The 27,567-nt window shown below is 38.5% G+C and overlaps 1 protein-coding gene across 1 annotated transcript in view; it reads right to left on the reverse strand.

The window, feature by feature from the left end:
* The window catches only part of LOC117227620 (uncharacterized), a 159,209-nt gene that overhangs the window by 62,010 nt on the left and 69,632 nt on the right, over positions 1-27,567 (reverse strand). The window contains exon 3 of the mRNA XM_076520520.1: positions 9,370-9,421. Within this exon, the coding sequence (XP_076376635.1) occupies positions 9,370-9,421 (52 nt within the window). The remainder of the gene's footprint in view (positions 1-9,369; positions 9,422-27,567) is intronic.

Here is a 27,567-nt window from a genome sequence, read left to right on the forward strand (position 1 = left end):
CATATAACTTCGCTTTGCAAGTTTAATTCAATTGATTAAAATACTTTGATTCTATGAAATTTTCAGATGCTTTCGGCGCGGCCGTCAATGTGTTAACACTAGAACTATCGAGCCCTAAATGCAACTAATATAACAATGACACGCGATTAGATTTATTTAAGCTTCGTACGACTCCTACTATAATATATGGTTAATTATTCGAGCGTAGCGAAGTACTGTTTCATTTTACTGTTCAAACTTCACTATTTATTTATTTACTTATTAACGCTTTGATCTAGATGGTTTATTTATCAAATACAGGGTTGTTACATGCGATAAAAATATTCGATTTCGACAGAAATCTGCAAGTGATTCCAAAATTGTTGCCGGCGGTGTACATCTCTCTCGATTATTTCGACGAATAAATTTTAATGTGTTATAACACGTTTTTACAATATTAAGAATTGCGAAAGAGGGAATCAGAAACAAGTCGTCCTGACTGGTTCGATAATTCCAGCGTTAATAACTCACTGAAAGTATTAATAAACAAAGAACGAAATGTCTATCTTGTTGGTGTCCGTTGCAATTTGAGAAAAAAGTTTCCAATTTGCATAAAGATCCACAGTCTAATAATCACGGTCAATAAGGAAGAGTCGGAGAGTCCGGCCAAGTTTATGGCTCGGTTTCTAGAAGTAACCGACGCTGTTCACGGTCCACAATGGAGAGTAAACTCGCGCAGAGAATCATCGCCGTAATTTCTGTTTCGTTGCTCAGAAAAATCTCTCCGTAGAGTCTCATAAATCGATGGCCTAACCGGTGTCACTCGGTGCGGAGAAATTTCCCACGTAATTGCGGCTGAGCAAACCGAAGATAGAACCTCAGGATTAGAAAGTAAATCGGCCGAAACATAAATCTGCTTGGCAAAACTAAGCCACCGTAAATTCGCCGGGAAAAATAGAGTCATAAACCGGCCGTTTCCGGCGTGCGTACCAACCCTCAAACATTCTCGCTCTTACTTTGTCCCAAGCCATTATTCTTCGCTTACTTCTTCATGCCTTTGTCAGCCGTCCGCCGCGTTCTCCAAAATCACCGTGGCGCAACATCAATTTTAATAAGTCGCGCGCGAGATAAACAGAAAAATCCTTTGGAGGAGAAAGAAAGATTTTGCTCCGATCGTTTGCATGCGAGAATGGAACCGGCGAAGCTGCGGCTTCGATTCCAGTGGTTTTAAGGAGCCAGAAGTTTTAAGGAGCAATGTTCATTTGAACAATTGACATTTAAACGATTTGACGATGTTATTGTGTCACTGTCGATTCAGTAAAACGATTCTTGCAACTTGCAATTAATTAAGACGATTTTTATTTTGCACACAGATATGGGATCTAGTAATAACTTTATTATGTAATGGATATCGTTAAAAATTTCTTCAGTTTGCGAAGAGCTTTTCAAAGTCTGCTGTAATTGTAAATGGCATTACAAAGCTGGCAGTGTATAGTTGTTAGTTGTTATGAATAGTATCAATAGTTTAATAACTTTAACGTTGTTATTAATTATTGTATTTTATTTGAGTTTACTTTATTGTATTTGATTCTATACCATTTCATTTTATTTTCTTGTTTATTTTGTTTTTTTTTCTTGTTTTATTTTATCCATTTTATTTTATTATATTTCACATACTCGTTTTATTTTATCTATTTTATTTCATTTCATTTTCCATTTTATTTTATTTTATATTCCCGTTTTATTTTGCCTATTTTATTTCGTTTTATTTTCTTGTTCCATTTTATCCATTTTATTTTATTTTATATTCTCGTTTCATTTAATCTATTTTATTTCATTTCATTTTCTTGTTTTATTTTACCTATTTGATTTTGTTTTATTTCATCCATTTTATTTTATTTTATATATTCTCGTTTCATTTGATCTATTTTATTTCGTTTTATTTTCCTGTTTCATTTAATCTATTTTATTTCATTTTATTTTCTTGTTTTATTTTACCTATTTGATTTTGTTTTATTTCATCCATTTTATTTTATTTTATATATTCTCGTTTCATTTGATCTATTTTATTTCGTTTTATTTTCTCGTTTTATTTTATCTATTTCATATTATTTTCTTGTTTGATTGTATCTATCTCATTCTTTTTCCTCGTTCTATTTTATCAATTTTATGTTATCGTAGAATACGTGGTATATGTAAGGAGATAAACGACTTACAATCGACGAGGAAATTAATAAGGTTAATTACAGAGCTCAGCGTCGCATAAGTACTGTTGTTTCCCTAAACCCAAGAACAATAAGACAATTTCACCGAGAGCGAAACTATCCCCTAAGTGGTACCAAGGACGGTCTGGAGTGATAGTTGCATGATCCAGGTTCCGTCAAAACCCGACACAATGAGGGCGTCTAATCCCCGGTAGTCCGCCCACACAACGACGTTCTCGCACGATCATGCCTAGCAAGGCTGGCAAGGGTGCTCGCACCTGTCGAGTAAATTCCGGTTAACCATCTCGCGTACTATCATGCTAGGATATTAACGTTTTAGAAAGGTCCCGCAGAGTATCGTAACTCGCTATCGCACCACCAGCGGTAGTATAACCGCCATCGGCTGCTTTATGTTCGCGAGTGTTGATTAGGCGTACCTCAATCTCACGGTAATGGACGGAGCGTCGGTTATGGTTACGACTCACGGTAGATCTAGGCGATTTAACACTTTCACTGCTGCTGAAATTTCATTTTTTCCATAGGCAGAGAGGCGGTCGATTTTCTTCTTGCCGCCGCGGTACAGCCCCGTTATTGATCATTATACATGGGCGAACCAGTTGTTAAAATTTAATGACTGCCAGCTCGGCTGTATTATGATCGCGTAATGTTCTGTTTAATAGGGCTGGTGATGGATTCGGCCGACGCAAAGGTCGGATGAAATTCGGGCAGCTTGTTTAATTAAAGGGGAACCGGAAAATCGAGATTTTTCTGTTATCAATTAGGCATTCAATAATCTTGTGTTTGAACCGCAACGATGTTCGAAATTGATGTTGATCTTCGTAATAGAGACGATAATACACGCGAACACAACTCGTAAACTAAAAAGTGAAATTCGTTAACAATGTGCAAATTATTATTATTATTGTTATTCGCTGTAGACAGCGGATCTTTACGCGAAAATAAAATTGTATGGATCTTCTAATATTACAAATTCGAGAGATAATCTTTAAAGTCATTTCTACCATTACGATCAATTATTCTGTGCTATAATTTATTATAAAATTTAATTTAATCCTACGAAAACCAAACCAAAGATCTTCCGTTTAAATTCAAAATAATTAGTAGAATGTTCTAATGAAAAAGAATTCGTATCGTAATTTATTCGGACAAATTAAATATCACCGGGATGTTCGGAACGCAAAATATGTAGTTAAATTACCGTCGCGATCAATTTTCACTGTCCAGCGTCGGTTTCGCTGATTTAATTTCAATGGATTTCGCGACAATATTCGCCAATCAACCTGTCAAAGGTTTCGACCCCCGCCGAAACATTGTCGAGTCTTTCGAACGTGAACTACGACCCCGAGACATTTCTCCGAAACTTCGGAGACCCGGTTCAGCCAGAGTTATCTTCATCAATGTCGAAGGTCGGCCGCTACTTAATTTTCTCGCTGTTGTTAGCTTCGCTTATCAGTTGTAGCAAGCTTCGTCGATGACATCAAACGAGCCCCGGGTGCGCGCGCGGCCTCTGGCGACCCGTCTTTGACGAATCACCCTCCCGTTAGCTCGCGACGCTGTGACCTACTGCCTTTGGCAGCTAGCAGTGTACGTGCAACCCCTCGGCAACACGCGGGTGGGTCGACTCGGGCCTAACTTCAAAAGAGATGCTTTAGGGTTGGCTTTCCGTATCCGTTCCTACAATTCGACCCGAAGCGGCCGTCTCTCTCTCTCTCTCTCTCTCTCTCTTTCAATCAACCCTCGACCCTCGCCCATCCGGCTTCCTCTCGCACCTTCGCATCCAACCCCTGCCACTTCGTTCGCACCCTCGCCATTTCCTGTCCGACTCTCGCTTTCTTGGTCCGAGCAATTTTTTAGCGGGTCCGCATTGTTTGAATACCGCGGAACTTTTCTGGCCCGTCCTTATTTTACCGCATCGTCCTTCTACCCTTCTCCTGGACCTCGACCCTTCCTGTCGGCGCTGGTATTTCTGTGCGCAGCAGTGTAGCAGACGCGTGTCAGGACGGAATTTACTGTTTTTTGGCGCAGCTGCTTCTCGGTTAAATAATAGGATATTGTTCCGGTCATTACTTTTGCACTTGTTTCGCTGCTCTTATTTCATTTCTTTTGCTTTTATTTCATTTCTTTTGCTTTTATTTCATTCGTTTCGCTTTTACTTCAATTGTTTTGCTTTTGTAACATTCCTTTTGCTTGTACATATTTCGTTTGTTTCCTTTTTATTTCGTTTGTTTCCCTTTTATTTCGTTTGTTTCCCTCTCATTTCATTTGTTTCGCTTCTATTGGATTCGTTTATCTTATTTTATTATCGATGCAATTATTATAACTAAATCGATTATTATTATCGATCAATTATTATAACTAAGTCATTACTTTTGCAATTGTTTCATTGCTTTTATTTCATTTCTTTTGCTTTTATTTCATTCGTTTCGCTTTCATTTCAATTGTTTTGCTTTTGTAACATTTCATTTGTTTCCCTTTTGTTTCGTTTCTTTCGCTTCTATTGAATTCGTTTACCTTATTTTATTATCGATTCAATTATTATAACTAAATCGATTATTATTATCGATCAATTATTATAACTAAGTCATTACTTTTGCGCTTGTTTCATTGCTTTTATTTCATTTCTTTTGCTTTTATTTCATTCGTTTCGCTTTCATATCAATTGTTTTGCTTTTGTAACATTTCATTTGTTTCCCTTTTGTTTCGTTTCTTTCGCTTCTATTGAATTCGTTTACCTTATTTTATTATCGATGCAATTATTATAACTAAATCGATTATTATTATCGATCAATTATTATAACTAAGTCATTACTTCTGCGCTTGTTTCATTGCTTTTATTTCATTCGTTTCGCTTTCATTTCAATTATTTTGCTTTTGTAACATTTCATTTGCTTGTACATATTTCGTTTGTTTCCTTTTTATTTAATTTATTTCCCTTTTATTTCATTTGTTTCCCTTTCATTTCATTTGTTTCGCTTCTATTGAATTCGTTTACCTTATTTTATTATCGATGCAATTATTATAACTAAATTAAAGATCTTTAGAGAAAATAATCATTTTCTGTATAATTAACAGACTGCGGATTTTATGCATTTTTGGTAAAATTGGTGAACGTGAAACATAAAATAGGGAACAGATTCAGAGAAACTGAGAATGTAGACGTATTGATTCCAACTTATTGCAATTACTTAAAAGAGTACAAAATTTACACTTGATTGGCATGATTGATTATACAAATCAACAAGTAGATAGCACATTATTCTCTTAAAAGATTCAATATTATTTATATTATTTAATATTATTAATAATATTAATATGTTTAAGATGACGTAACGACAGTATTTCATTCTTTTTTATCTCCATTAATAATTTATATCATAGACGCATGAAATACACAGGCTAATTGTAACTTTTAATATCGGTATCGTTAGACTCAGCTTTACGAATTGCAAAATCTCATAAAAAAGTGAGTGTCACGCCTGGAAACCTTTCCTCGTCAATGTAGGAGATTCGGCGCCAGTTAACCAGTTACCTTTCTTTGACGAGTATACACAAAACACTACCACGACGAGTATACAATCTGAATTTTTAACTTTTATAAGTATTTGATTTTGCCCGCGTTTCTCATTTATTATATATATATATATATATATATATATATATACGGTTTTATTTTGTAAAATTGACAATTTTATTACTAAGATTTACTTATTCACTTAACATGAAAAATATTCTATATATATATATATAGAGAGAGAGAGAGAATATTTTTCATGTTAAGTGAATAAGTAAATCTTAGTAATAAAATTGTCAATTTTACAAAATTAAAGCCGTCCTTTTGATCCAATATTTTAACAGCGACACTTACTCTGTGTTCCGACGAGTATACTCGTCGTCGCTTGATTCTCGCGACACATAAACGCGCGCTCTGAAAAGGAGGCGCCACAGCTAACTGGTTAAACATCGCTGTGGAGCTCGACGAGGCCGGCTCCCAGAGAGGGTTGTTCGCGAAAACGTTGCCACGGTCGCGCCTATTCCGTTATATTTATCTTAATCAGGCACCGTGCAACGCAGCTTGCTGAGCAGACGGCCGACAACAGGCGGCCCGACATTTTCGGCCCCGGGCTACCCAAGAGTTTTTTCGATCTGACTTTGCACGACAGCTTGCGCGCCGTGCTAAAACCCGGCCGCCGTTTTGCCTGGCAGCCACGCTGCTAAAATGGAAGGCGCACGGCGGTTGAACTCGTTTCGCGTAATCCTCCGCGCTGGAATGCCGGCCCGAGCTCGCGATAAAAACTGTCAGCCCCCGAGGGGGGAGGAAGAGCGCGGACTCGCGCGACTAGAACTTTAATGAACATGTCCGAGGGAACAAGCGTCTCCCCGCGCGGCGCTCTTCCTCCGCCAAGTTTCGACGAACGCGGCGCGGCGGCTGCCGGAAGTGCTCGAATTAAAAGAATTGTTCCCGCGAAATGGCGCTAAACGACGCGATCGAATTTCTCGAGACTGCTCGCGAGAATCGCGACGGAAGACGCGGGGGTGAACCACCCCTGCCGGTCTCTCGAGGCTCGAGGACCTGCTACGGGGCTATTTTAACGCAAAATCCAAGACAATTTTTCTGATCTATAGTACTTCCGTTTGATATGATTTATTGCAGTTTATTCCCGTGGAATTGATCCTGTGGCGTCGCATCCCTCTACCTGAGCGCGGCCGCTAGCAATAAAACAAGTACCGTTCCTAATCCTCAAAATTCCCTAAAAATCACGCACCCCTAATTAAACAATTCTCCTCACATCTGGACACCTCGACCCGCACGGGACTTTCCTAACTTTCTCCTTTCCTACGAAAGCCCATCTATTCCTTTCTTCTCTTCCACTATAAAAGAGACAAACGCGCAACTCCAAAAGCTCAGTCTGTCCTAAGTTGCCAGTCCTACGACACCACGCTAGTCGCGCCCGCGCTCATCGATAGCAATTCAATAAACTGCATTAATAGTAACCTTAAACACGCTCTCCGATTCGCTAACCTTCCCTTCAGTGCTAAAATCCCATTGGCTCGTACGGTGTTTACACGTTCAACCCTTAGCGGACGACGACTTTTTCGGCCGAGTCAGGTAGCAGGACGAGGCGATCTTTGCAAATATGTCGAGTGTTTTATATGGTAAAATAAAATGATCTTACATATAAACTATCTTACGAAAACGTTATATTTCGTTAGTTTATCTATATTCGCACTTTTGTGAATATAATTTTACAAAAATCATGATTTGTAGTTTCATTCGGTGTGATAGTTTATAAAACGTTGACCAAGATGCATTCTTGGTTGATCTGGACATGTATCAAAGAAATAAGTCGTCTCATGTCTTCCCCCTGGTTTGTTTCGATTGGAACAAACTTTGCAGTCGAACGGTGACTCTAAGGCGCCACTGAAAATTCCTACATCATTCTTCAGTATAATTTTTGCATTATTAAATTTATCTATATTTAATAAATCGTTTCAAGTGCAAAAAGCTGCATGAACAATTAAGCTTAACGTTATATGCACAACAGGAAAATAATTATTAAAAGCAGAAATACTATAGGTCAGAAGTACTGTCTTGGTTTTGACGTTAAAATAACTTCGACTGCAAAGGGTTAAAATTACTTTCTTTCCTGTTCTTCGATTTAGTATAAATTTGATCCGCTCCCCAGTGCAAATATATTCAAAAGTATCTTTAATTATTTCATCTTTCAATTTATTCGTTTTACTTCTTCTTTATCGTAATCATACAAAAATATTTGCAGTCAGTGTCGCAAGGTTTTCTTGTCGCGAGAAGGTACCACATAAATCAATTTTAAAAGTATCATAATTATCATTAAGTATTGTTGCGTCGTATAAGACTTTATTAATGGGAAATCTATATTTTATTTGATTCGCAGAAAAATAGTCTCGCTTCGAGGCGCGAAAACGTCGGAACAAAGTACCATTAAAAAAATGTTGAAAGTATCGCAATTATCATTAACACGTTCCGTGCCGAGCTTTTTTTACTCGAATCTTCACACTTTGATATTTTACTAAAACTTGATGTATTACGTGCAATTATTAATTCTCGTACACATAACAACGTAACAAAAACTTATCAACGCCCATTCTTGCGGTGGAAATTGATTCTTCGGTTCTAAATTTCTTGTAAACAATTTGTTCAGTTCACTAAGTAAACATGCAAGCGTGTACCATCGATGGTACACGTGGCACGGAACGTGTTAAACAAATTACCAGTCCCCGGAAAAATAATTTGCGCCACCACTTCAGGGACTTTCACATAAAACAGTAGGTTGGATAATGTCGAAGATAACGAAATCTAACATAAACAACGCCGTGGCGACCGAGAGTCGCCTCTCGTCCGCTAAGGGTTAATTGTTTTTGATGATCTGAACGAATTCGATAACGTCAAAATGATTTTGAAACGTGATGTAGCAATTATTGAGAAATACATTTTTATAAATTACAAATTATTCTATATTATGTAAACAGTTATTATTTTGAGATTTATTGTACTGTGGCATTCGTTAAAAAAGTGCTCTATAAATTACGGAACGCAATGTACATTTTAAGGTACGATTCATTTACAAAATAATTCATTAAATTGTTTCAGTAAAATTCATATTGCATTCTATAAATTAAAGCGTATTATTTAATCGAATGCAAAGTGTATTTTTCAAACGAATGTAAAACATATTTTTCGAATGAATGTAAAGTGGTCTTTTCAAATGAATATAAAGTGGACTTTTCAAATGAATATAAAGTGGAGTTCTTAAATGAATATAAAGCGTATTTTTCAAAATGAATGTAAAGCGTATTCCTTAAATAAATGTTACGGTAAAACGGATCTCGCAACGACAACTGTTTATAAAATATAAAACAACGAACAATATATTATAAAAAGATTGTACATTGCACGAACGAGACACAGGGACGAAAGACTATGCACAATATGCATGTCGTGCCAGGTCCATCTCGCTCAGATAAATTATTCTTTATATTTGATTGCAGCCGGGCCGTGATTGCGAACCAGTGAGAGAATATTTGTATCGAGTATTAACGATGGAGTGTACTAAAGACCGCGAGTCTCGCTGATCTCGCGGACATTCCGCGGAAAAGTTGCGCGTTCGATGAATAATGCAACGCTCACCGTTTCGTTGACGACGCCTCGATGCTCTCCACCCACTCCGATCAACGTCCGTCTGTAACAAGCAACGGTGAATTATAAATTTGCCGACAGATCGTTCACGATTTATCGCGAATTCGCACGGCGCTCGAACATGTCGGCAGCTTATTGGAAAGATTAAAACTCCTGGACACCTGGGCTTTGATACGGTTTGCCGGTTCCCATGAAAATTTTACGAGCGATTTTCTTGGTGCTCAGCAAGCTCGCCGTTCGATCGGTCTCCGATATTGATTCACAGCTTTATTTAGCGGAGCCCAAGATTCGCGGAAGGGGCTGGAGACCGAAATATTTTTAGGGGGTGCAATTCTTTATTAACGTGAAACGTTAATGACCCATTCATCCAAATCCGAGTCGAACGTTTTCCCCATTGTTTCAATGAAATATTTACCTAAAATAATTATTCGAACGAATCCTTTCTAGTCGAATAATAATTTAATTTTAATTCGTTGTTCGTAACAAATTATTCTATTGGGTTGGCAACTAAATAATTGCCGATTTCAGTTATAGATGTCTCTCGCTCCCATTTTTATGATATACGTAAATGTTATATTATAAAATTATTATTATTATTATTATTATTATTATGTTATTTTTTATTATCCGTGAATGTTAGCAACTGGACAAATTGACTGCAGCTGTCAAGGAAAAGCGACCAGAATTGGTCAATCGTAAAGGTGTGATTTTCCAGCAGGACAATGCTAGGCCGCACACGTTTTTGTCCACTCGGCAAAAATTGATGGATATTGGTTGGGAATTGACGTTACACCCACCATATAGCCTTGATCTCGCGCCATCGGATTACCACTTATTTCGATCCCTGGACAACTCCCTTCGTGGTCAAACTTTCAATGATGATGACGCTGTAAAATCTCACTTAACTCAGTTTTTGGCCGAAAAGAATCAGACTTTTTACGAGCGTGGAATTTTCAAGTTGTCAGAGAGATGGCAAAAGGTCATCGAACACAAAAATAAACTTCATTCCAAGTAAACATAAATTTTTTATTTCATTGAACAAATCGGCAATTACTTAGTTGCCAACCCAATATTTATTTATTCGAATGATTCTTCGCCTTTTATACCAACGATTCTTCATTTTTCATTCGGACAACATATTTTACACAATTAAGCATGTACGTGTTGTAAATATGAACAAATGTTCGACTAAAGATAATTAACATGGAAGAAATTAATCGATAAACTATGGAAAAATTATATTCTATGATTTTTATTCAAACCGATTATTTTCCGAGTTAATTCCTTTACAAATAAATTCTTATTCAAATAACAGACAACAAATCCTGTCCAAATAAATTCTTCTTCGAATAACAGGCAACAATTCCTGTACAAATAAATTCGAATTCGAATAACAGGCAACAATTCCTGTACAAATAAATTCTAATTCGAATAACAGGCAACAATTCCAGTACAAATAAATTCTTCTTCGAATAACAGGCAACAATTCCTGTACAAATAAATTCTAATTCGAATAACAGGCAACAATTTCTGTACAAATAAATTCTTCTTCGAATAACAGGCAACAATTCCTGTACAAATAAATTCTTCTTCGAATAACAGGCAACAATTCCTGTACAAATAAATTCTTATTCGAATAACAGACAACAATTCCTGTACAAATAAATTCTTCTTCGAATAACAGACAACAATTCCTGTACAAATAAATTCTTCTTCGAATAACGGACAACAATTCCTACAGAAACGAATACTTACTCGAACAACAGTTAATTCGTCAATTTCGACTAGAATTTGCTTCGGTAATCCTTATCTCTGAGCCGTGATCAGAACGCAATTTCGACCAACTCTGATTCAAATTAGCACACGCAAGAATACCGGCCGCAGGATCGTTGATAAGCCGCGCGACGCGACGTTCGACCAATCGCGTTCTCGGCCGATTTGCTCGTCGACGCGGCTGCAGTAATAACCAATAATCCCGCGGAATGATGAAGCCAGTTCGCGATCGAGCGGCGATCGCCTGAATTTGCTCGATCCGTTGACCAATGGTGCCGCGGCGAGCGTTCTGCTTCGCCGGCAATTCGGCGCGTAACGACGCGGACAGGGGCGCGCCGAAACGTGTCCGCCGTTCGGAACGAGTCAGCGTGTCTGCGAGATGAGCAATTAACCGATAACGTCTTTCGATCGGCGCCCATTGTGCGGCGATGATCGGAGTCGGTGGCCGGCTAACGAGACGCGCCGTTCCGGCGACGAAAAAAAACGGGGCTCGATCTCGGGAAAAACGGGACCCGTGCGCGCGGAAAAGAACGCCGCCCGATCGCGGAAAAAAAACGGAACCGTATCTCGGAAAAAAACGGAACTTGATCGCGGACAATGGCGGCGGAACGTTCCGCGACAGAACGAAAATTCCTACGGCTAATTAGAATAATTACCAGACGGCCGGCGCGGTGTTCTAAGCGATGAAAACGAAGTCACAATGGAACAATGCAACATGTTGCAAGTAGCTGGCGTATCCTCGACGACTCTGCCCGGTTTGCTGGCAACTGGAGCTCCGCGTCGCTAACAGTTCCATTTGAATTACACAATACTTAATGGCCCCGATCGTTACCGAACTAAGTTTCTCCGCCCGGCTCGCTATCGCCGCGCCGCACCGGGACACGCGATCCTCGTTCGAGTCGCTCCCGAGCAGATAAACGGAAAATTCTAGGAGAACCCCGGCTCCAATTAGTATTATCGCGATCCCGTAAACAGTGAGTCGCTCGAAAATGCGACACCAAGCCCGGTCGGTGTCCGCGGCGGATCTCGGGGAAGTCCTTGGCGAAAATCCTCCGAGGAACGTCTAGGATAACAATAGACAATAGCAGACGAAACATCGTGCCGTTCGCGGTCCTGTCGAATATTCGGGTTTCTATGAAATCGAAGGGTTAGTCTAATAGTCGTTCGAATTATTCGAGTGACGAGTTATTCGAATGAAGAATTATTTGAATGAAGATTTACTCGAATGACGAATTATTCGAATGAAAAGTTATATTCGAATGAAGAATTAATCGAATAAATAGATGAAATAATTTTTGTGTCAAACAAAGAGTTATTCGAATAAATAAATAGAATAAAGAATTATTCGAATAAATAAAGAGAGTAAAGAGTTATTCGACTACAGAATTATTCGAATAAATATATGAAAAAGAAGTTATTCGGATGATGAATTATTCGAATAAATAAATAGAATAATTTATGACAAATAATGAGTTATTCAAATAAAGAGCTATTCGAATGAGGATTCGGATAAAGAATCATTCGAATAAATAAGTAAAATAAAGAATTATTCGAATAAATAAATAGAATAATTTATGACAAATAATGAATTATTCGAATAAAGAGTTATTCGAATGATGAATTATTTGAATAAGGAATCATTCGAGTAAAGAGTTATTTGAATGGTGAATTATTCGAATAAGGAATCATTCGAATGAAGTATTAATCGAATAAAAAATTATTCGAGGAAAGTAGAACAATCTACGACAAATAATGAATTATTCGAATGAAGAATTATTCGAATAAAGAATTAATCGAATAAGAAATCATTCGAATAAAGAGTTATTCGAATGAAGAATTATTCGAATAAAGAATTAATCGAATAAGAAATCATTCGAATAAAGAGTTATTCGAATGAAGAATTAAGCGAATAAAAAATTATTCGAAAAAAGTAGAACAATCTATGACAAATAATGAATTATTCGAATGAAGAATTATTTGAATAAAGAGTTATTCGAACGAAAAATTACTCGAATAAAAAATTATTCGAAAAAAGTAGAACAATCTATGACAAGTAATGAATTATATGAATAAAGAATTATTCGGAAAAAAACAGAGTAATCTATGACAAATAATGAAGAGAGTATTCGAATAAAGTATCATTCGACTGAACAAATAGAATAATACACGACGAATAATGAACGATTCGGATAATGTATTCGACTAAAAGCAATCCATTCGGTTAATTATCCTCGATAAATATTTATCCCAAACAATCCGGCTAATGGGCAACTCCGACGTGAACAGAACGCGCGCTTCGGCCCTAACGGCAGAGAGCGTTTCCCGGTCATCTTTCTCTCGAGTTCTCCAGCTACATAGATGGTACGCGAGCACCGCAACGATTCCTCCTTTTTCATTTCCGCCATGCAGGCGGTGCCGCGTGGCACTCGGCACAGAACCGTCGGAAAAATATCATGTTATTATGCTCGAAGCAAGCCGGCGCTCTGCGTCGTCCGCCCGTGTATTTACGAACAGCCGCGCGGGTGTATTCTCTGCTCGGTCACCGTGATCCGCAGCGACGTGTTCGCCGCGATTCTACGATCCGACGCATTGTAGCCGGCGTTGCTTCGCCGGAGAGGGAAATCTAGCGTGCGAACGATCCGCGCGCGGTGCTCGGCCAGCCGGGTCCCGAGCCGTGAAACGACCGCGTTCGATGGTCGCTTTATTGAAACTGCGACTGTAAATAAAGTTTCATCAGGTCCCGCGATCCGGTGTCCTGAACCCTCCGATTTTATTGGCCGATCGAATGCGACTTTTATTGGGAACCATCGGCCGGCCAGTTTTTATCGTACGCTTCGGTAGATTTCTTTCGGCCGATTCCGTTCTGCTTTCCTCGGAGTTCAGAAAACAGTTTATTTATTGGTTTCGAGGTTTTCCCGAGTACGGTCGCTTTCGTAGCAATTTTCAGACTGGTGATTTAGCGTCGAATTGCGCGAGTCGAGATAGTAACTCGGCGAACTAACTGTAACAATTCTCAGCATTATTCGGCAATTTTTCCAAACATATTTTTCAAGATATTTCTCGCGGATTTATCTGAATTTCTGTTGTTCCTGATGTAACAGCAGTTTAGTTCATTTAATTGCTGAAGATCGAACAATTACGCGGACGAGTTAAATACTCCGGGTCAAAATGGCTCGGCAACCGTAAAGAGTGGGTTAATATGCGATGAGAATATATTCCCGATCTCCTATAGGAGAAATCTGCAGCTGAAGATTATTCTTAAGATCTTAAGATCTTTAAGATCTTTAACCTTTTAGGCACGACGCGCCACTATAGTGGCTTCCACGGATGTCATCTTTCAGAACGACACGCCACTATAGTGGCTTTCGCGGATGTCATCTCTGTGGACGACGTGCCACTATAGTGGCTTGCTCTAGTAGCTCACTCGCTCATCGTTTGAACCAAATAATCGTCTTCATATGCATTGTTTCACACTTCTTTTGTCTTCGCATCGATTTACAACAGTCTACAGGGTGTCCCAAAAATGTCTCGCAATCCAGAAATGGCGGGTTCCTCGGATCATTTGAAGCAACTTCTTCCTTTACAAAAATTTTCTCCGAGGCACCGTTAACGAGTTATTAACGAAAAACAGTGACCAATAAGAATCGTGTACGGCTGACGCGAGGCGGCCCAGCCAACCAGCGCGCGAAGCCTAGTTCCGCTCATTGGCTCGATCGCCTCGCGCCAGCTGAGCTCGCCTTTCATTGGTCATTGTTTTTCGTTAATAACTCGTTAACGGTGCCTCGGAGAAAATTTTTGTAAAGGAAAAAGTTGCTTCAAATGGCCCAAGGAACTCGCCACTTTCGGATTGCGAGACATTTTTGGGACACCCTGTATATACAGTATCAGACTCTGTACAGTACACATCAGACTCTGCCGTCCAGAGAAATAGCCTCGCGCAGAATTCAGCCGTACCTAAAAGGTTAATATGCGATGAGAATATATTCTCGATCTCCTATAGGAGAAATCTGCAGCTGAAGATTATTCTTAAGATTAATCTTTAAGATTCTTCTCTGGTGCCGATGGCTCGCGCTCGTTAATTCATAAATAATAATAATAGTTAGAAAGCAGAGCGAGTCATTTTAAGGGGATCATTTTAACGGTAACGTATTAGTAAAGCCAGTTTCGTAGAATTATTTTACTCGACGCACTTTGACGTGACCAATTCAGCCTGCCGATTCGGTCGAATCACTTTACTAGAACCAATCCACTGGAACTATTTCAGTCAGACCAGGTCGGTATTATTAATTCTGCAGAACCATTTCAATCCTGGCTCCGCTACGTGAGCTACTAAATACTTTATTCATATGTTCGTCAATTTCTTGAATACCATGCAAGAGTTACCGACACCTGGCATCATTTTGGTATCACCAAATTAGAACAGTTTTGCCAATTCCTGGAATAAACCACAAGCGTTCCTAAGATTAGCACGTTAATCGATATGCCAGCCACTGACAACTCATGATATACAATTTAAAAAATTATATCACACTTTATAATAATTATTATAAAAAGTGATATTATATTATTATTAAAAAATTATATAATACCTTAAAGTAATTATTAAAAAATTATATTATTATAATATATATATATAGTAAATATTATAATATAAAATTATATTATTATATTACTTTAAAACAATTATTAAAAAATTACATTACATTTTTATAATTATATTAGAAAAATGATATACCCCGAGCCAATTCGATCCAACGTATTTAAATAATCACCTTATTAGTCAATTATCGAGAATTCGATTAAATAAATTGCTATTACATTACGAACAACAGTGAAGACCAACAAGTCCGCGTGAAGTATCATCAAAATTATGTTCGGAAACATTGATAAATAAATCTGAATATCATTAACGAATAGTCGCAGGTTCCGCAGAACGTTACAGCGCGAGTTACACAGAAAGAAACGACAAACCAACATGGCGCTCAACGTGTCGGTGTCCAAAACTTCAAACGAACCTAACCGATCATCTTGGTCCCGCAGCAATCCGCTGTCCCAACAGTTCAAACTAGCTATTTGTCAGCGCAGATTGGATAGCCGCCGCGGCGTTTAATCAGCAAGAATAAACGATACCGGTCCGGTGTTCAGGACTTTGGCCTTCGAAAAGCGGGTGAACGACGTTCGGTCAAGTCAGGAGACAGCCTGACGTATGTCGGCGGCGATTCTGACGCGTGGATCGATCTTCGGGTCCGGATACTGACCGGAAGACTAATGAAACCACCGCATCCAGCGAAAGACTAATGGACCGCCTCCTGGAAGACAGTCCCGAGGACCACGGAGGCTTCCAACAAATCGCCTGCCCTTCCGTGACCCGACACTGCTAACCGAGGGTCGCAGCGACCGTCGAACTGACTCGAACGCGGTCAAACGACCTGGACGTATGTTCAGCACGAGTCAAACAGTCGAAAACATTTTTTTAACCGTTTGAGTCCCAAGCAGCTCGATCGCGCTGTTCAGATCTTGTGTCGCGATCAAACTTCAGTGATGCATGTGTTTTGTCCGTACGTTCGGTTAGTCGCCTAACGTACATGCGCGACCGAACTATTGTACGCTCGATTCGCGCTTCCTACGACAAATTAATGACATGGAAGGGTCTCTAGTAGTCTTAGAGAACTTTATTTTTTGTGTTGTCCTCTCTGCGAGCGCTGGTGGAAGAATGCTCTTCCAACGCTGGAAAGTCGTGGAAGAGCACCCGTGGATGGAGGTAGATTGTTTATTATTGGTCAAGGCACGAATCACCCCTTGGAGGGGAGTGTCTGCCTTGACCCTTGTTGGGGCCTGAGAGGGTTTCCCCAATGGTGGGACCTTTTTATGGCCCTTGTCTCTGGACGCAACAGCATGTACACATCGCATAGATGCTTTATTTTCTTTTTTCTTCTTTTTGTTTCGTTTGTCAATCTTGACGAGCGCCATCGCGCCGTTTGGTTCTCTTCGCAATCAATTAATGCAAGCGCTATCACGCTGTTCGGCATTTTTCGATCGTGTTTTCTGAATAATCCCTGGGACTCAAACGGTTAAGCAAATTTATTTTTTTATTCCTGCATTTTTCATGCATTTTGTATCTTTTGTACGTTGTTCCTAGACGTCGTATGTCACTCGTAAACGTTAGACATAATTTGTGAACGTTATGCATCATTCGTAAACATTACATGTAGTTCATAGAGATTATACATATTAGATTATAGATTATATTGAAATATTCCACTCAAAACATTAAAAATCGTTCGTACACATCATACATCATTCAGACACGTTATACATCATTCATACATACATTATACATCATTCATATACAGATTATACAGCATTAATATACACATTATACATCATTTGTAAACATTATGCATCCTTCATACATATTAAACATCACTAAGAGGAACATTAACGTTTTTTATATTGAAACATTTCACTCCAAACATTATGCATCATCCATACACATTATACATCATTCATAAACATTGTACATCATTCACACACATAATACATCGTGCACACACGTTATACGTCAACTATCAGAAAACATTGACGTTCTTTATATTGAAGTATTCTGTTCCAAACATTATACATCGTACACATTATATATCATTCAAAAAAACTGTGCATCGTTCGTACATATTATACATGATTCATAAACATTGAACACCATTCATAAACATTGTACATCATTCACACACATTATAAGACATTTATAAACATTATACGTCATACATAAACATCATACATCATTCACACACATAATACATCGTGTACACACGTCATACATCAACTATTAGAAAACATTAATTATATTGAAGTATTCCAAACATTATACATAATTCATATACATTATACATCATTCAAAGAAACTGTGCGTCGTCCATACATATTATACATCATTCATAAAGATTAAACACCATTCATAAACATTGTACATCATTCACACGCATTATGAAACATTTATAAACATCATACATCATTCACACACATAATACATCGTGCACACACGTCATACATCAACTATTAGAAAATATTAACGTTCTTTATATTGAAGTACTCCAAACATTATACATCATTCATATACATTATACATCATTCAAGAAAACTGCGCATCGTTCGCACATACTATACGTCATTCATAAACATTCTACATCATTCACACACATTATACAACATTCATAAACATCGTACATCATTCACGGACATAATACATCATGAACGCACGTTATGCATCAACTAATAAAAAACACTAACGTTCTTTATACTGAAGCATTCCATGCATTCCGAAGCCAGTGGATGTTCCGCCGGCTAAATTAAGGAAAGCTAATAAAGCCGAAACGAAAGAACGCCACAGGTGTGTCCAGCTCAAAGCTCCGTTCGCTAAGCAGTCGGTGCTCCTGCGGGTGCAACCATAACTCAGCTTGTTCCGCAGCGACGCGAACTCGTTGGCCGCTGGGACTAAGCTCGCGGTCGTATTTTAATGAGTCGCGCGCGCGCGCGTTAATTCAATTTCCGCGGGTGTTCGAAGGGAGGGTCGACTGCGAAATAAGAGAGTTCACGGGACGAGAATCGATGGGTTCGGGCCGCGATATAATTGATACGCGGAGGGATCGGTTCCGATCGCCGGAAAATTCGATAACCATGGGGATGAAGGCTGATTCGGTGCAGACGTTTCTATTCGAGGCGAGTCGGCGGGTCGAGGATCTGCTCGCGACGTATCTTGATCGGTTAAAAGTTTCTGGTTGCTCCGGGAGAGCTTCCCTTCGTCCTTTAAAGACGAGAGGAAGAGAGAAGAAAAAGAGGGAGAGAGAAAGAGAGTGCAAAAAACAGCCATAAGAATTTCGGTAGAATATTGAGAATTATACAGCTTTTACACTATATTCTCAAAATTTATCTTTAAAACTTTCCTATTCGTGGCTTATAATTACAGTAAATTCTCCCTAATTAACGTTGAGACTTTGCACAAAAATGGACGATTTGGGAAGAGGAGATGTGATTGTCTATAAAAACGACTATAAAAACGAGCCGCAAGGCTCGAATAATCCTATCTTTTCTTCCCAAATTGTCCATTTTTGCGTAAAATTTGAGCGTCAATTAGGGAGTAATTACTGTAGTCTGCGGTTTTTCATGCAATATGCAAATTATCTGCACTGATTACAAGACACAGGGGCTACATACACATTTACATCGTTTCCTAATCATTCAAATAAATTGAAAATAATACAACAGTAATCCTAAATTCCCGAAATAGTCTTTTGTACTCGATTCATTCATTTTTGTGCATTTCTAATGAAAATGGCTGGATGAGTTTCGAACAATGAAAATATTAACAGAATTTTAAGGACGTCCACATGTATTATTTTCAGCACAATGGAATTAGTAAAGGGAGAGAGATTTTTATTTTTATTATTTGTAACTCTATTCTATCTTTTTATCTTCGTTGCGATTGATGGAGGCTTGTTTCATTTTGCACAATGATCCGCGGTCTGGTTACGAATGATCGAAATGAATTTCCCTCGACGATAACATTTACCAACAAGAGAACAAAAATTATAATAACATATAATAATATATATAATATAACATTGTATGTATATATAATATTATAATATACATTATATATAATATTATAATATAACATTATATATAATATTATAATATAACATTATATATATGTAATATTATAATATAATAATAATATAACTAATAATCGTTATTTGCAATCAAATACGATTTTAGCCAATGAAATAATTGTTATCCCACGAGTTTTCCTCCGTTTGGTTGTAACAGTTGCGGTCTTTGCACCAAATAAAAAGTGCATGGAAACTAACGTGCTAAGCACAGGGAGAAAAAAAAGAAGAAAGAGAGACAGAGAGAGAGAGAGAGGAGTAAGAAAATTAAGATGGTCGAAGGTAAATACCGTAGAGCCGGGTGAAGTAGACTTCGCATCCACGGTTAACCCGTTTAAGGCGAGGTGGAAGTTAGTCCCTCGCTCGGGGAGCACCGTTAAAGAAAACCGATGGGCCCTAGCAGCGTAATCTCGGGTAGAGAGTAACGCGAGCGAGAACCGGAATAGAGGACGATCGTTTCAGCAGGATAATTATTAGGAGCAAGCCGTAGGATTAAATTACGATAATAATTGTCCCGCGCCCTCGGGACCGGCGGCTCCGTGAACACGCTGGAGACCGTGTTTCAGAAGCGACGCGGCACCGGGGCGGCAGTAACATTAATCAGAAACAATTCGTTTCGGGTGCCCGATAAAGTCGAACCACCCTCTAATCAGGAGCAGGAGCCGGAACAGAAGCAGGAGCCGGAGCAGGAGGCTTCGCCCGCCGCGTCCCGCCCCCGGCGCTAACGAGTTTATCGGGAAACACGTAAGGCGGTCGATCTAATTAATTAGGCGGAACAATTTCCCACGGATATAAGGAGAGAAGGGCCAAGGGACCGCAATGTGTGCACGCGCGGCGGCCAGGCGACGTCATCCGGCGTTCTCGGGCAGGCCAGACCGCGTGTACACACGCGCCTGCTGCTGGTCGATAAATTATTCAGGGAGCAGGACGAGCCGGCGACAGGCGTCGCGAGCTAATTAACCTCGTTATCGCGTGTGCACGATGGACCGGCGATCCACTGATCGGACGTGTCCTTCTGTGGCCCCTTTGGCTTCCGCGTCGCGGACCCTTTGAGGTCTTAGCCAAATGCCACTCGATAATATTTGGGAATCGAAGGTGCTGTTGCGACGGATCGTGGTCGCAATCGGTAAGTCGGATCTGCTGGAAAATGTTTCAACTATGGCAAGAAATAGGGTAGATGTGCCATCGGTTGTGGCCACGTTAAGGATTCATAGGGATTTCATACGGATTTATAGAAATTCTTGAAATCTCGTATCATTGAAGAAATGTATGTGTAGGTTTGAAGAGGTTTCTTTTAAATATATAACGTAATTTATAAAAATAAATTTTTGAAAAGGTAATACCCTCCCCGACGATAGTATGTTAAACGGAAAAGCTACGTTCTTTACACTTGTCTGATATCACAGAATAATTTATCGAATCATTTCATGAAAGAAAAGCAACGATTTTCAGGCCAGATGCTCGAATTCCGCGCAACGGGGAGTTAAATCGAAGTTCCACAAGATTCGTCACTTCTTCGTGACGAGTATACTCGTCATAACGGAAAATATTGCCACTTTATTGTAACGAGTATACTCGTCATAACAAACAACGTCGCCATTTCTTCATGACGAGTATACTCGTCGTAACAGAAAATGTTACCACTTCTTCGCGACGAATATACTCGCCGTAACAGGAAATATCGCCATTTCTTCGCGACGAATATACTCGTCATAACGGACAATATTGCCACTTTGTCGCGACGAGTATACTCGTCATGGCAGACAACGTTACCATCTCTTCATGACGAGTATACTCATCATAACAGAAAATGTTACTCTTCGCGACGAGTATACTCGTCGTAACGGGAAATATCGCCATTTCTTCGCGTCGAGTACACTCGTTATAACAGAGAACATTGCTATTTCTATAAGACGAGTATATTCGTCAAAAACATCTGCCTGGTTAAGACGGAAATATACTTCGATGTTCATTATTAACTTTACAAATGTATTTAAACAAAATATGAAGAAACTCAAGCATATACAGCATAGTTGCAGTAACTTGTACACTTTTCAAAGAGATTGGAACCAGCTGACTAAATTACGGCCGAATGGTTGGACGAGGATCTCGCGGTCACGTGTCGCAGATGCCGATCGACAGGACAATGACGGATCTTGACGGGGACGCGAGACGATCCCGCGTCGCCAGCGAAACTCGTTACCGAATTTACACGCGATCAGACGTGACCGTTTACCCAAGCACGAGGATCCCGTGACCGACGTCGACGGAATATTCCGACGGTAAGTGATCTAATTGTCGGCGATTCGAGGGATATGGGAATGACGGAGGACGAATCGCGGTACGGCCGTATAATAGGATTCGCAGCTGACGCCGGTAATAGAAGGATTTCGAGTAGACCTTCCTCGACGCTGGACTAATTAACCTCGTTATTTCGACCGTCCTGACGGGACACGCCGCTGCTACCGGCGACGTAACGCGAGCGGACACCATCGAGCTAATGGAAGACACCTACGTTTACAGTTTCGCCACCCTCTCTCGCTCTCGCTCGCTCTCTCGCTTGCTCTATCTCTCTCCCTCGCTCTCTCTCTCACTCTCTTTTTCTCTCCCTCGCTCTCTCTCACTCTCTTTTTCTCTTGCTCGCTCTCTCTCGCGCCCCCGCTCTCTCGCTTGCTATTTCGCTCGCTCTCTCTCACTCTCTTTTTCTCTCGTTCGCTCGCTCTCTCTCTCGCTCTCTCCTGCTCGCTCTCTTTCTCTCTCTCGTCCACTCTCTCTCTCTCTCGCTCACTCTCTCTCTCCCACTGTCTCGCTCGCTGTATCTCACTCTCTCTCTCTTTCTCTCCCTCGCTGTCTCTCTCGCTCTCTTTCACACATGCACACTCTCTCACCCTCTCTGTCTCTCTCTCTCTCTCTCTCTCTCTCTCTCTGTGTGTGTGTCTCGCTCTCTCTCTCTCTCATGCACACACTCTCTCCCCCTCGCTCGATCGCACCTCCGTTTCTGCCACTCCTCGTAATAATCGACGTTCATCGGACACGATGACTCTACACCCGCGAGATACACGTTAATGATCTCCGTTGTTCATGATCGTCGGGCAGACCATTAGCACGGCAGCCTGTTCGGCGAACGGCGGGTTCATTGCGGATCGAATCATACGTTTCATCAATGACTCCTCGTTTGAAAGATATCACCACGCTTCGAAATTAAGTGAAATTGCTGTCGAATTCAAGCTGGCTCGCGCCGAACTGTTGCGGAACTGCGGACGGATCGTTGCGATTTTACACCGACTTTGCGGAATATCGCGCTAGAATGCGAGTGCCATTGTTACTGCAGCCTGCTGTGTTTCTATTCGAAAAGTTTTCTTTCCTTTTTAAAGAAAGAAACTTTCTCTTTTTGCACTGTCTTATTGCAAAATGAATGCCACTCGGTACTTTTCGCGAGATTCGGAGAAATATTTTTGAACCTCGTGAGAATTGATTTATAAGAGAAATATTATTTGATTTTGTAAGAACTAATTTACGTTTTGGAAACGTTGAGAAATGAGATGAGACATATATTTCTTAGTTTTGAACGAATTAATGTATGTATGGAAATATTGAGGAATGGGATGAGAAAGATGTTTTAATTGTAGAAGAATTAATTTACGTATGGAAATATCGACGAAAATGGTGAGAAATATGTTTTGATTGTAGAGGAATTAATTTATGAATGGGAACATCGAGAAATACTATGAGAAATATGTTTTGATTATAGAAGAATTAATTTATGAATGGGAACATCAAGAAATGTGATTTAATTATATGAGAATTAATGTATGAATGAAAGCAGTGAGAGATACAATGGAAAACATTATTCGATTTCGACAGAATTAATTCATATATTGAAAACATTGATATAATCATGCTATTGTCTAATTGTTAGAGTACAATAATTAGTTAACCGGAAGTAAAGCATGCATGTAAAACTGACAGATTTTTCAGACAATACTACGACGAGGCAAACTAGTGTTATCATTGAAAAGAATTCGTTCGTACTGAAACAAATATCGTGTTGTTTTAATTGTTCGAAAAAGTTTCTGCTTTTTCAAACGAGATCTTTATTTCGTCAGTGTCGATCTTCGTTAGTCGATCTGCCCCGAAACCTTCCAAAACCAAAATCATTGCAATCCATCACTTACAACATGTCCATTTGTTCCGACACGTATCTTTTTTTCTCCGCTTTACAATATGTATTTTCATTCTCGCAATAACTGTATAACATTTTTACGTGACACTGGCATAGATAACATGTTTACGCAATCGATTTACCGCAATAGTGACAATAACAAAGAATAATTTTATTCTTTCTTAATCTTTCTTTGTTCTCTGTGCAACTTTTCTTTATTGTAAAACATATATTAATGATCGTTCTCTGATCTAATATTAGTTTCTACTATATGATAATTGGGGAAATCACGGGAACACAATTAAAAATTATGTTTAGAATATTCTGGCTTTATTAATAATAATTATTATTATTTATTTGGGAGACGACCCTATCATGAGTCGACCCTTTGTAACACAAACGAAATAATAATAATTATTATTATTATTATTATTATTAATTGAACCAGAACATTTTAAATATAATTGTTAATTGTTTTAATGTTTTCTTGAATATATAAAAAAGTAATATTATATATAAAGACATACATACAAAATTTTTTAAATATATAAAAGAGTAATGGAAAAATATAGAGAAATCAAGAATAATGATAATAAATGAGTAAGAAGTAATAAAGACATTAATATAGAAGCAATAAAATAATATGCAAAACCGAAGTAAATAAGAACAATGGAAATAAGGATTTCCATATTTATGGAGGAACCGAAAAAATAGGGAAAAGGAGTATTAAAATGATGGAAATATAATTTCTGTTCCTTGCAGTTGACACAGAAATGTTGTACTTTGCATGAAGTTCCTGACAATAATACTCGAATGAACCGGAAAGCGTTACGTCCGGAGAATTTATAACAAAATAAGAGGAAGATTGATCGAAAAAGGAAATGGGAGAACCTTTCAGCGAAGTAAAAACAAACGGAAGAACCGGCAGAATAAACAGCTTCGTTTGAAGCTAGAAAATGAAGTTTCGAAGTTCGCATTCAGTGCTCGCAGAAAACAGTGGAGTCGACCAGCCACGATCAGACACGTCCGTCGATCCGTGTTCGATATCGCGCGTGACCAGCTGAAATTCTATTATCACGCGAACGAAGCCTTCGCGCTTACTGTTGTTCCACCCTCTCGGCTCGTTTCTGCATGCGGAACAACCGGCTGCCGATCGCGACGAGCCGCCCGCGCTGCATATAATTTTCTTTTAAAGCGGAAATAACGTGAATTCGAGATTCGCCTCGGGAATAACGTTTCGCGGATGTGAAAATCAGAGACGCGTGAATAAAGCGAAATTTACGCGGCACCGAGTCAGATTACGCGTGAAACGAACTGTCCGGGGAATATTAAATCAAACGCGAAAAATATTCCCCGTCGGTGCCCGCCGGGAAAAACGGCGACCATGTTCGAATGCGCGGCGGGAATCATTCGGGGAAACTTGTCGATCTCGTGTCACTTAAGAAATGACGAGTCCTCGAGGAAATTAAGTTTACGTTCTCGAAGAAAGTACGTCGGAGAAACGACAGACGTTTCAACGTTCCAAGAGAATAGACTACAACGATTTATTAGATTTCGAAACAGAGTACGGCATACCTCATTCGAATGACGGATACAATTCGTTATTCGAAGTATTTATTCGAAATATTATTTACAGAATTTATTCGAAATATTATTCGAATAAAATTTTATTCGAATCATCTTTTCGAAATATAACTCCAAGAATTTATTCGAAATATTAGTTGAAATATTATTCCAAATATTATTCGAAATATTACCAGAAGAATTTATACGAAGTATTATTCGAAGAATTTATTCGCAACATTATTCGGAGAATTCATTCGAATTATTATTCGAAGAATTTATTCAAAATATTCAAATAAAATTTATTTCGAAGAATCTATTCGATGTATTATATTATTCGAATAAAATTTTATTCGATGAATTTATTCGATATGTTATTCGAACAATTTATTCGAAGAATCTATTCGATATATTATCCAAATAAAATTTTATTCGAAGAATTTATTCGACATATTATTCGAATAAAATTTTATTTGAAGAATTTATTCGATATACAATACGAATAAAATTTTATTCGAAGAATCTATTCGATGTATTATTCGAATAAAATTTTATTAGATAAAGTTATCCAATATGTTATTCGAACAATTTATTCAAAATATCATCTGAATAAAATTTTATTCGAAGAATTTATTCGACATATTATTCGAATAAAATTTTATTCGAAGAATTCACTCGATATACAATACGAATAAAATTTTTTTTCGGAGAATTCACTCGATATACAGTACGAATAAAATTTTATTCGAAGAATCTGTTCGAAATATTACCCGAATCGAATTTTATTCGAAACGTTGGAATAACATTTTATTCGAATAAAAAATGCAATTTGATATTGAGATAACAAAACAATGAAACTCTCTGTAACAAATTCGCCGAGTTACTATCTCGGATAACGAAACACCTGGCGGAATGACACGGCTGCAGGACCGTTATCAAGAAGCGATCCGAGATTAAGGTTCTTGTTGCGTCGCGATATCGGCGAAACGTCGAAACGGTCCGCGACCGTCCTGTCTCGGGAAGTAATTAGAGGATAATCGTGACTGGAACAGAATTAACACCGGATATGCCGGAAATCCGTTTAATTGGACACGTGCCCCCGGAAGTCAAGTCCAAGGTGCTGTCTACATCCGTCGCGGAACAATTACACCTATCGCGTGGATTTCCTCTTCGAAATTGAATTACGTTATTCCGGAAAGTGGACGAGTTGGGAACCATCCTTGCCCAATATGCATCTTGGCTAATGAAACTTGATGGAAGCAGTTTCAATTACGACTTCGATTACTCGAGACTGCGGCCTACTCTGCTGCTATATACTCGCGTTAGTCGCGCGGACACGCTATTTCACTTTGATCCAATCCTTGTAAAAAGGTATATGGAGGAAATTAATTTATACATTTTAAAAGAAACACTTTATATTTTGTCATTTTTTGTCGAGCCGATGATTTGCCGCCTGCAGTTCTGTACGAATTATATTATATTATAATTATGTTATATTATTATTATTATATAATTATATTATAATTATATTATATTATTATTATTATATAATTATATTATATTATTATTATTATATAATTATATTATAATTATATTATACGAATTAATTTTGATTCGAATGAATTTTTAATCCAATAATATCTTCTTCGACTGAATTCTTTTTCGAATAAATTCCACTTCGAATGAATTTTCATTCTTATATTTTGTATTCTATTGCATATGTTTTCGGTAGCGTCGAATAAAATTTTATTCGATAATTTTATTCGTCTTTATAAATTGATTCTTTACTGAAGATTTTCTTCTAAAAAGATTGATTTTTTTTATTGGAGAGTTTCTTTGTAAACATTGATTTTCCATTGGAAAGTTTCTTTGAAAAAGATCGATTTCCTATCGGAGAGTTTCTTTGCAAAAAGACCGATCTTTTATTGGGAAGTTTCTGTGAAAAAATTTGATCTTTTATTCGGAAGTTTGTTGTACAATGGATGTACAATGTATGTCCGCGTGTATTTTGAAAATATTGAAATCATC

The sequence above is a fragment of the Megalopta genalis genome, chromosome 1, assembly GCF_051020955.1.
Source record: "Megalopta genalis isolate 19385.01 chromosome 1, iyMegGena1_principal, whole genome shotgun sequence".
Taxonomy (NCBI): Eukaryota; Metazoa; Arthropoda; class Insecta; order Hymenoptera; family Halictidae; genus Megalopta; species Megalopta genalis.